Raw genomic sequence first — 12,606 nt, forward strand, 5'->3', positions numbered from 1 at the left:
GGAAAGAAAGCAAACGGCTGCTGTCTGGTAAACTAACTCCCTTGTGGAGGCGTTACAGTACCTTTGAGTACTGTTGACCTGTTGGCTGGACAGTTTAGGAAAATAAACTATATACTATGTTTAAGCAACAGTTGTGTGACAATTCTGTGAAAAAAATATAAACCGTTCTGTGATGCAGCAGAAAACTACCTGACAGCAGACTGTGGGTTGAGAAATTCCTTTTGCAATTCTGGATTTTAGCAGATGCTTTATTCCATAATGTTTTACATTACAGCTCTAAAATAAATTGTAACACTTTTTAATAACCATTACTAATAAATGGTGAATTGATAATTAATTAAACTTTAATAGTTATGTTACTGTAAACAATATAACAATAATTAATCGTGTTTACCAATTGCTATAATTTATGTTATTTGAATAGTTCATGTTGCACGCATAACATTTTATATATTATACTAGTATGTGTTAATGATAATGAAAATGATTTGTAAACTTTGAAGAAATCATTTGTAAACTGTCAGTAAAGATTATTTGGTTGGCTATTATAAAGCTGCAACAACTGATAATTATGAAACCTTGTTAATGGTTAATAAATACTTTGTTAAAGTGCCCATATTATGAAAAAAATCATTTCTGAGATTTGGGGTGTTATTTTGTGTCTCTGGTGCTTCCACACGCATACAAACTTGGAAAAAAAACATCCATGCAGTTTTGAGTGAGATATGGGTTTCTGAATGTATGTTGCCTTCAGTCTCGGGGGGGGAAGGGTTGGTCAAAATCGGCAGGGCCGTCTACGTTATCGGCCGAAACATTTGGTGTGTGCTAACCACTTTAGCTAATATCACATCAGCTAGCTGTTTCTCAACTTATTCTGGTACAACCTCAAAATACAATTATGAACCTGAAAATTAGCATAATATGGGCACTTTAAGCATCTAAAAACATTATTTAAATAGCTATTATCAGTGAACAGATAGATAGATAACAGTGTCAAATTAATGTTCCTTGATGCTTATTAATCAATAACTAATTATTATAAGCATTAGTTGCAACTTTATAGTAGCCATCCAAAATAAGGTTTATAAATGGTTTACAAAACAATTATTAACAATTGACAAAGTATTATCTATTTACATTTATAAACTATTTATTTTATATTCCACCAAACTAATGATAGAATAACATAAATTATAGCATTGGTAAACATTATAAATCATCATGCCATTGTTTGTTGACAGTAAAATAACAATTAAGTGAAGTTCAATAAGCTATCAATTTACTATTCATTAATGATGGTTATTATAACTTTAATTTATGTATTACCACCATTACAAGAGGCCAGTGGACAAAACAGTGTGACCATGGAGCATTCATGCATTACCGTGGAGAGCCTCCTTTGGTAGAGAGGTGTAGGTTCAGTGCAGAAAGCCAAAGACAGAGCTAATACAGTGAATTATGGTCAGTCAGACTACCAAATTACAGTCAAAAGCCACAAAAATCCTGAATTTAAAAAAAATTTTTTTTTTTTATGTTTTTTTTTTTTTTTTTCTTTTTCTTCTTTCCCCTTTTTTTTTTTTTTTTTTTTTTCTTTTTCCTTGTTTCACGCCATGTGATCAACGTCCACACTGAGCTATGGCCTGTATGTTGTATAATTTGTAGTGATTCAGAAATTACATTGTATCTCACTGTGGCAGCAATAAAGTCCTACCATAACAACAATATACAGTGTAAGAGCAAATATACAGAAGGCAGGAGCCTATCTTAAGCTTATAGTAACACTTCAAAAGTTCAAAGGACACATTCAGTTGACAAGTTCCTATAACATTGAAACTTTAAATTTTTGTAGTTTGGACCATCGATTCTGTTGTGCTGTGCTCTTTAAAGAAATTCCTGAAATCTCCAAAGGTGGCAACATAGGCCCAACAGGTAAGTCAACTTATTTGCAAGACAAAATTAAGTTAAAATGATGACCCACAGTTTTCAGACTGACCTCCGAGTTCACCTAAACCTAGGTTGAATGTGCACAGTTGTCCTGTCCACTGGTATCTGTCCACTGGTATCAGAAAAAAAACAAATGATACTCAACCCTACTAATAAGCCATTGTTTTCCTTTAACTTCAGTTTATGAATACCAAACTTAAGCTAAACTTAAAACTTAACCTTGTTTTTACACTCATACCATTATGATAATGCACTGAATATTGGCTATTATGATTTAATCCATCCAGCTTAAGCAATTGTGCAGACATGTTGCAAAACAATGCACTGTTGTAAAATGAGACTGTATTAAATTTTATCATCCACTCAATTTTTGTATCAAGTACAATTTAACAGAATCTGATAGAATCTCACAGAATGTGTCCTGCCAACATTAAAGTGATGATGATGATCCATGCATGAAAATGATCCAACATTCAATACCATAATAACACACTCCCACACACACACACACTAATATGTATTCATTAGGAAAAAGACAGCAATGATTAGAGGCCTAATGGGCGTGTGTGACGATGCGGTTAAGGGTGTATGTGTGTGAGCAGTCAGGCATGGTTCAGACTTGAACGAAATAATTATCTGTTTCATACTGATGAATCACATGACTGACAGACTCACAATACACACACACACACACACACACACACACACACACACACACACACACACACACACACAGCTAAGTGCTTCTTCTTTTTTCTTCACTACTACCTGAAAGTTGACAGTTTACCCTACAACATATTTTTTACAACCTCTGGCAGTTAGCAATTAAGTTGACAGACAGAAAACACACAGTCAATATTCATAAAATCAAACACAACCAGGTGCCTATTCACAAACTAACACAAATAATAACAGGCATCCACAAATAAAAGCGCACTCACGGCATTTTGCCGACAGACTGTCAGACCATTACAAACTATATTGATTGTGCTGCTTTTATTCAGAAAGTAACAGAATGACAACAGACACACAAACAGCCAGCATTACTTATTGGCTACTGGAACTTGTGCAGGTAAACCTACACAAAGAAAGGACAAAAAGACACATATTTCGATAAAAACACTCATCTTTGTCTCAATTTTGTCTAACATGTTATTGATGAAAGAAGTCATCTGGAATAATAGTTAGTCAGAGGCTGAGCGAGGGAGAGAGGGAATGAAGGAGAAGAAGAGGAGAGGAGACAAAGAGTCTGAAATGGAATCTAAAAAAAAGAAAGGTCTACAGAAAGATGACTGTTATTCATCTTAATTTTATGCTTATTTACTCTGTCTAAATATCATGTTCACTCCCTGAATCTCTCTGCACTTTCTTTCTAACCAACCACAAAAAGCACATATAAACATCTTTTTATTTCTGGGGAACTTACACATATGATTCTAAGTGGTGTGTATAATCATCTGTCTCATTGCCTGTTTATACAAATTCAATCTTGTTTTTTACTTAAGGACGATGTGCTGCTTGTAAACAAGGTTAACAAAAAACAAGTAAAGGGCCTTTAAGCAAGGTGTCCGCACAAGGAGATGATTGCCGAGAGAAAACAAAGAACTAGCCGATCATACTAAAAAGACTTCAACAATTGAGGCTCAGTTGAGGTCATTGAGATAGAAATGCTAATAAATAATAATATAATAATAATAATAATACAAATTAAAACTGCAAGCAGCGTTGGACGGGCCCTCGTGCCTCTGCGCGTGTCGGGGTTACTGGCGGACCAATGACACCTCACACAAGACTCTACCTTAAACGGTTCAAATGTTATGAAAGGGGGCGTGGCCTGAGTAAGTGGGCGTGGTTAACGTATAGGGGGCAGCTCAGTATGTAGACCACACATTATAAGTTTCATGTAAATTGAATGATGTTTGTCATGTAAGACTGATTTCCTGTTGCCAGTGGGGGGCGCTATAACCAAAAGTCAATTTTGGCCTATCAATGTTCTCAGCCCTGGACCCTTGTCAATCGTGAGAAATTTTGGCCAAATTGGACAATGTACACTAAAGTTACAACAACGTCTTCATTCATCGATAAATGCTCAAAATGGCCACCACGCCACGCCCACATCGTTGGCCGAAAAGTTTTTCTTTTAATAACTTTTCATCATTAAGGTCTTTAGATGACACAGACCGAATTTGAAGTTGATCTGATGAAATCTCTAGGAGGAGTTTGTTAAAGTATAGCACCTTGACTACTACTTCCTGTTGCCACTAGGGGGCGCTATGACTTTGAGTAAATATCGGCCTCAGGGTTGGACACTTATGAAAAAGTTTCGAGCCAATTGGACAATGTACACTCAAGTTACACCCACTTCCTGTTTCGATGGCGAAAGGCACAAAATGGCCGCCCCGCCATGGCCATGCCCTATGATGAAAAGTTTTTCTTTTAATAACTTTTCATCTTTAACGTCTTAAGATGGCACAGACCAAATTTGAAGTTGATCGGACTTTCAATTCAAAATGGCGGACTTCCTGTTGGGTTTAGGGTATGGCTCCAAAGACGTTTTTTGTACGTCTTGACATGCTACATACGTGTACCAAGTTTCGTTAGTCTCCGTTAAACGTACTACTGCCATGTGCAAGAATTGTTACTTGAAGCGCACCTTCACACAACTTATTGTTATCCTATAAATTGCCACCTGGTTCAAAGCACACTATTACTGGCAAAAAGGAACGCCAATATGAACACATTGATCTGAAAATAACCTTTAGCATTTCCCTCAAAAACATCATCAATGTATATTTGTATAGATTTTTGTAGCCATTTTTCTTACATTGGAAAACCTCTCTGTGAACAGTGAATGACCATGCGAATGTGTAGCATCATGCCACGCTGGATTACTGTACCTACTACTGTAAGTGGAGGAAAAAGGAGGATTGCACATTATGCAATATGTTTTTAAAAAGGGGAAACTATGAAAGCAAAACAATTGTTCAACATATTGTTCAATATATTGTATACAGTGCACTGATGCCTTAGTAGATGGATTGGACTTCATTTTATTCAATGCATCATTAGTTTAGATTCTATTCTATTCTATTCCAGTCTAGTCTGGTCTATAACTGTCTTTATGCTCTTGTTTGCCTCTGTCTTTGTCTCTCCCTCTGTGTATGTAGATAGTGACATTCTGCAAATGCCAGCAGCTGTAGTAGCTGATAATCTGTCATTATAGCAAATTCTTAAAGTGCTCTCAAACCTCAAGCGCTTTAAACACACACACACACACACACACACACACACACACACACACACACACACACACACACACACACACACACACACACACACACACACACACACACACACACACACACACACAGTCAAGTCTGCCAGATGTTTGTTTGAAAAAAAAATCTCAAAGTGAAAAATGCTTTCTCAAAATACAGAGATAAAGACATTAGAGTCTCATGGATATGTGAATGAGCTTAATCTACACAGACATACCTTAACACTTGGGTGAAACTTTGTCATAGCTTTATGTTGCCATTTCTCTCTTTTAAGGTCAGAGAGACACAGAGGTGAGAACAAAACGCCCATTTATCTCTCCCCCTTTTCTCACTCTCTCTCTACTCAATTTTATCTCACCATTTCTCCATCCTACCCCCTCAGAGGCTCAGAGGTGAATAGACTCCATTTCTATCCATCTTTAGAGAAAACTATGCCACATGTCAAATACCTGCTTGGACATTCAGTCTTTTTTCCTTTTTCCTCTTCTTGGCGCTTGCATTTTAATAGTGAAGTAGCTAGCTGAACAATCAGCCCAACATTTCTCCTCTATATTTTCCCTCTCTCTTTTTCTCTGTATTTTTCAATGAGCTCAGTGCCATCTTGCTTTTTTTGCATTTCCATCTCTCTACTCTCACCGCCTTCAAAAGTTCACATTTTAGACAAATCTAAGTGAAAGAAGGAAAGAAGATGAGAGAAGGATAAAGTAGCCAAGAAGAAAGCAGAGTAGATGAGGAAGATATGTGAGAAGAGAGAAATAAAGAGTAAGGGCCAGAGATGTTACGAAGAAATGAAAGGTAAGCAGAGGAAAATAGTGGAGAGCAGAGAGTACAAGAGCTGGGAAAGGGGAGAAGAAGTGAAGACTGCGATGACAGAAGATAATACCACAAAAGAAACTGCAGATAGAGAGACTTGAGATGTTGTACTGCAGGTATATGAATTATTCATGTCTATACAACAATGACTCAACAACAAAGTTGCCTTCACAAAATTGGGAAGGTGTGGTGACCATGAGCTTAGTAATGGAAACAGAATTCAGTCCAAAAGCAGGAAAACAAAAGAAGCCTAATACAACAGCCCTTTGACTTCCTCAACACTGGACCACATAAGACAATATTTGTGTATATTGTGTCATAGTTTCTAGTCTGGCTTACAGCTTTTTTTACGGAAAGTCATGGTCTGTTTTTTGCCTCTCCTGACACATTCATTTTTGAATCTCTATTTGCCACAGGAAGGCTCTGTATGCATTAATGTAATGTTTCAGACAACAGTCATGCAGTTGCACACACCCACACCTTCCGAAAATCTTCAAAAACAATAACATATTCGTAATATTAATCTTCAAAAGAGAGAGAAGATACATGGTTGACAGGTGTCCACTCTCTTGCAGTCGATTATATATATATATATAGATAGATATTATAAATTGCCAATATTGAACATTATTGACCAATTAAATAAAAAAAGTGGAGAACACAGACTGGATAATATATAAGAGAATACATTCAAGGTGTAAAAGTTTGTTTTTTTCCTCGTCAGATTATAATGACTTATTTGATCAAAATGCCTGGTGAAATAAAGGGGGAAAACAATAATGAAAATGAGCTCACCTTCTCAGAGTCCATTGCAGTGATGACCCACACACAGTGTGCGTTGTTCTCATATTGAACAGGGTAGTTAGGAGAAGTTATGACCCCTTTGGGCCCCCTTAGATTGCTGCCACAGGTACGAGCTACAGAGGAAGAAAGCAAAAGAGAGAGCGACAGAGGTTTTAAAAAAGATGAATGAGGTAGTTAAAATGACGCTCTCAGATTGCAAATGGCCTCTTACCCTTACAAAGAGAAATAACAGAGAGAGGGTGTGGCAGTGACACACACACACACACACACACACACACACACACACACACATAAAGTTATCTCATTGTCATATTTGTGGTTGAACATATGTTAAATGATCAATGCAACACTTTTAAAATGTCCTGCATCCCTTTTCCATGTCTTCCTTGCACAGTATTTCACTGCATGAGAGATTAAACTGATTACTCATTTTACTTCTACTTAGCCACTTTGATACGGTCTAATCGATCAACAGTTTTGATAAACTTGCAAGTTATTCTTCAACTTTACTAATATTTTTACAGATCATCAGTAAACGCTGATATGAAACCTTTAACTGGTCATTCATCAGTCAAAGATGAAACACTTCTCTCTACGAGTAGCCTATCACAAAGTGTGTCTGCATTATTAATTGTGGTTTTTCCATAATTGTGTTCATCATTAGCCTAGAAATAAAAAAACTAAGAAAAATAAAGAACAGCGAATTCAAAAACTACAAACCAGAATGAAGTTGAATATCACAGTTGCCTCTAAAATCTGTAGGCTTCTCAGAAGAATGTTCCAATAATACACATCACATTACTCTATATTTATATATTTTGATCATGCACAACAAAACAAAACATGCCAAAACACTTATTTATGAACTTCAATAGTCAATATAAAAATAATCTCAAAATTAAATAGCACAACGTGGTGTCAACATGTACAGCATGTCATTTGTCATTTTTAGAGCAAATCATCCAATTGCTGTTAGGATATTTTACTATGTAATAACATACTGTCTAACAATATAACTTACCTACTTTTTAGAAATAGATATGTATCAGGTAAAGATAGGTATTTATTTCAAAACATTTGACCCCAAACTCTGCTGCTAAAACCTTTAGTACCTTGGCTCATGAAGAGCCTGCAGATCCCCATTATGAACAGCATTTTTCATTAATAACCTTCCGAGTGCTCTATTTTATCCATATTGATTTTGTCCTGTGTGATACTCAAGGTAATATTTCTTGCTTCAGTACCTCATAAAGTCACCAATGTGTTATTGCCTTTAGGAGATATTTGGCAAAAAAGTGTATTGTGTCAAAAGTATCCTTAAAAAACCCTCTCTCTCGAAATAGATAGATTAAATGGCTTACTTGACATTTTCAGTCAGTTTACAGTTAACAAGCACTGTCACTATTGCAGAGGAAGTTTTATCTGATCATATATTTGCCCTTTATCTTTCATAAAGCCTTTGCTGGAGGCCATCATTGCCATTAGAGGAAGGGAAGACCAATGGCATAGAGGCAAAAACAATCGAGACAAAAAAGGACATAAGAATTAAACAGATCAATAGTGGGGGGTGACAAGAAAAATGGGTGGAAATAATCAAGTAAAAAAGTTTGCAAATACAGACAGGTTGAGAGACAAAGTGGATAGATGTGAGGGAGAGAGGTTAGAAAGACACAAAGAGAGTATATAGGGTGAAAGATAATAATGTGAAGAAAAAAGAAATTGAAGGAGGAAGGGCAAGAGGCAGGAGAAGAGACAGAGGCACAGAAAATACCACAAGAGAGAGAGAGAGGGAGAGAAGGAGGACCTCAGATGACTGATCTGCCTGTTAATTAGAAAAGAGAGCTGAAACACAGTGTTACACCCAGGCACACACACACACACACACACACACACGGATACACAGAAACACATTCATGGCGATTCATCCCAGAGACCAGCTTCTAATTAACATTAAAGTCTCAGTAGAGAATGAGAGAGGCTCATGTGTTTAAATCCCAGGAGAGTGATCACACCAGATAACACAATACACCAGAGCTACAGTATAGGATTTTTTAACCTTTGCCTGGCTGTTTGTGCGTAACAAACATCATGTGCAGCTCTCTCTCTCTTTCTTTTGGTTGCTCTATCTCTTTCGCTCGTTGTATTTATTCCTCTCCATAATTACATATGTAAATATGAAAAATACCAGGACACTGTCAACCAGTTTCCAGCTGACACTTAGTTTTGCCATTTTGTAGTACTTAAAATTCACCTTTTGAATTTAGATTTTCCCCTAAAATGTAATCTTCCGTAGTTTCAAAGTAAGAAAAACAAGTTGTTGCACAGTTTGAAAATATCATACATATTTTCTGTATCACTTCATTGAAGGAATATGAAATGTAATGCATACTGAGTGAAATCCAACACCCACTGTATATGTGTTGCTGCACAATTTAAATGAAAACATTCAACTGTAGATGCATCATTTTAAACACGTTTTTCTAGTTTAGTTCAGAGATTACTGTCTTTTACTAAACACTCACACTCTATTCACTCGTTAACTTTGTCTTTAGTATTAGTGTATAGTTTTTGCTGAAAACAGCTACCGAGGGCAAGGTGCCGATAGCTACGATTAGACTCAACACAACCACAATATGTAGTTGTGTCAGAAATTCAAAAAAAGGCTAGGAGGCTCCAGTCCACAGAACTAAAAGCTGGATAATAATATTCTGTGACATAGGCACAAATATAATTCTTCTAAATGAGATACTATAGATGCATTTGATTCTGTGGCTACAAAAGGGCTATATTAGAAGCCACTTATCCCACAGGCAATTGGCTTGCTCAATTCATGTCATATTGTTTTTCTTACATTTTATTTTATTACTCTGAGACAGTGTTGTCAGTAATATTTTAATGAACTGCCATATGGGCACATTTTTCACTAATGTGGACAGTCCCTTCTATTCTATTGTATTTTACAGTGCTGCTTGTGAGTATAGGAACCCATGCTAAAGTTGACTAAAAAGAGGAATAAAAAAAATCATCTTTTGGAAATTAATCTTAATGGCTTAATTAAAAAAATCCAACCTTTAAGGACACCAATTTTCTTTCTGAATGAATAATGTATCGTAAATAAATAAATGTTCTTCCTTAAAATACAGGGGACATAAGTATACACACCCCTATGTTAAATTCCCATAGAAGCAGGCAGATTTTCATTTTTAAAGGCCAGTTATTTCATGGATCCAGAATACTATGCATCCTGATAAAGTTCTCTTGGACTTTGGAATTAAAATAGCCCCACATCATCACATACCCTTCACCATACCTAGAGATTTTTTTATTTTAATTTTTTTTGGGATCCATGAAATCACTGGCCTTTAAAAATAAAAATCTGCCTGCCTCAATGGGAATTTAACATAGGGGTATACTTATGCCCCCTGTATTTTAAGGAAGAACATTTATTTATTTACAATACATTATTCATTCACAAAGAAAATTGGTGTTCTTAAAGGTTGGATTTTTCAAAATGTTGTCAATTAAAGAAATAATATTCCTCTTTTTAGTCAACTTTAGCAGGGGTTCCTATACTCATGAGCATCACTGATTAAATCAGAAATATTAGTTAATACATGTTAATGGATCTGTTTTCGTTTTGATTACAAACCGAAAAGAAATCCTTTAATTTCCGATTTACTGCAACAATAATCTATCTAACAATCATTGTTCAAGGTGATCTGACTAAAAGAAAACATCAACATAAGCTTTGCGAGTTTTGTGGAAATAATATCCACGTCCTTCCATTTCTCTCATTGTCTCACTAAGCCTTCATCTGTCTCTTGACAAGAGTAGAGAGTATCATGAAGTCAGGATGGTTCCTGCAGTCACAGACAGACATGTAGACACAAAACAGGCACACACTTACACTATAATACGATGTGACAGGGACCCTATAGTGTGTGTCTGAGCACAGGGACTGTCTGTCCGTCAAACACACACACAGCTCAAGGCAAATACTGCTGCAGCTATGATGTGTGTGTGACATTGTCCTTTGGACACTTGCTGTCAATGTAAGTGTGTGTTGTGTGCACGCGCAGTTGGGGGTGTATGCTGTCTGTCTGTCTTTTTATTGTGGAGCAATAAACCCAACAGGGTATTGTCAGTAAACATGTGGGCAGTGAGAGGCCCTGCATCATTGCTCTGCCACTCACACAGTTATTTATTTAGTCACTCAGCCATTCAGTCAGAAAGTGAATCATAATTTTAACACATCAACAAAAAACAAAATGTAAATCGCATTGATATTATTTATTATGGTTCTGTGATAGTATAGCCTCTGCATTAGCAAATACCAGCAAAATAACATACCCAGACTCTTGTTAAAGGAACATGATGACTTATTGGGACTTTAGTTTATTCGCCATATCCCCCAGAGTTAGATAAGTCCATACCCTTCTCATCTCCGTGCGTGTCGTAACTCTATCTGATGCACCTACCGCTAGCCTCGCTTAGCACAGAGCCAGGAGGTAACCGGCTCCATCTAGCCTACTGCTCCCAATAAGTGACAAAATAACGCCAACATTTTGTTGTGATTTGTATAGTCACAGCGTGTAAAAATAACAAGGTCACATGAGACACAGCCATCTTCTAACCGTATACATACTGGGAACTATTCTCAGAAGGTGAAGCACTGCTACTTCTTCTACTTGGGTGGAGTGATTTGCTCGCAGCAACTGAGCGAACTCCAGGCAAACTCTCTGCTCCTCACCAAGGGGCTTCTCAGACAGAGTTACAACAAGCACAGAGATGAGAAGGGTATGTATGGACTTATCTAACTCTGGGGATACGGTGAATAAGCTAAAGTCCCAATAAGTCGGCGTGTTCCTTTAACTTTTTACAGAGGAGCAATAGAAAGCATCCTGACTGGAAACATTACAAACTGGCATGGGATGTGTATAGCCCAGGACAGCACAGGAGGGCTATGCAGCGGGTGATTAAAACTGCCTAGAACATCATTGGTTCTAATCTACCAAGCATTAGTGACATTGGTGAGACAAGGTGCCTGCACAGAGCCCAAAGGATATTAAAGACAATACCCAGCAACATCCCAGCAACAGCCTGTTCACCTTGCTGCGTCTGGCAAGCGATACAGAAGTATCCGCTGCTGTACCACCAGACTACAGAGCAGCTTCTTTCCTCAGGCTGTGAGACTCCCCAACAAAACCTCATCCTCTGTACTCCACCATGAATTTTTGTTTTTTTGTTTTTCTTGTGTAGCATAAAGGGACTACAACTGCATTCCGTCGTTCAACCCTGTGTTGTACAATGACAATAACCTTGAACCTTGAAATATAGTTTTTGTCTGATAGAAAATTCACATTAAACGCTTTACAAATGGGTATCGGAATTGCATTAGATTGTCCCAGCCTGTCCTCACCAAGAAAACGACCGTATGGGTCTATTATGAAAGCAGCTTATGACCCATAAATTACATTTCTTGTTAGGCGGCGACCTCTCGTGGCTGTTGTAATTATACTGAGAGCAAATAAGGAAGTAAAGTGACAAAGTATAAGAGAGCCACATTCTGCGTTTGGGCAGAGATTTAGAAGTTTGGAACCAGACTAAAGTATTGCAGCATTAAAATGGGTATGCAAAATCTCAGCAGTTATACAGTGAATCAGAGACATTTAGCATGAATCAGGGCAAACGTATGTACTGTATTATGTTATGTATAGAAGAGCTCCAACAGGAACCTTGTGACTGCTTCAGTGTCCAGGATAATGAC

General features: G+C 37.0%; 1 protein-coding gene across 1 annotated transcript in view; it reads right to left on the reverse strand.

Annotated features, from left to right (window-relative positions):
* The window catches only part of LOC120556497 (CUB and sushi domain-containing protein 1-like), a 348,428-nt gene that overhangs the window by 170,834 nt on the left and 164,988 nt on the right, over positions 1–12,606 (reverse strand). The window contains exon 10 of the mRNA XM_039796142.1: positions 6,831–6,952. Coding sequence (XP_039652076.1) covers positions 6,831–6,952 — 122 coding nt within the window. The remainder of the gene's footprint in view (positions 1–6,830; positions 6,953–12,606) is intronic.

Source organism: Perca fluviatilis, chromosome 3 (assembly GCF_010015445.1).
Source record: "Perca fluviatilis chromosome 3, GENO_Pfluv_1.0, whole genome shotgun sequence".
In the NCBI taxonomy this organism is placed as follows: domain Eukaryota; kingdom Metazoa; phylum Chordata; class Actinopteri; order Perciformes; family Percidae; genus Perca; species Perca fluviatilis.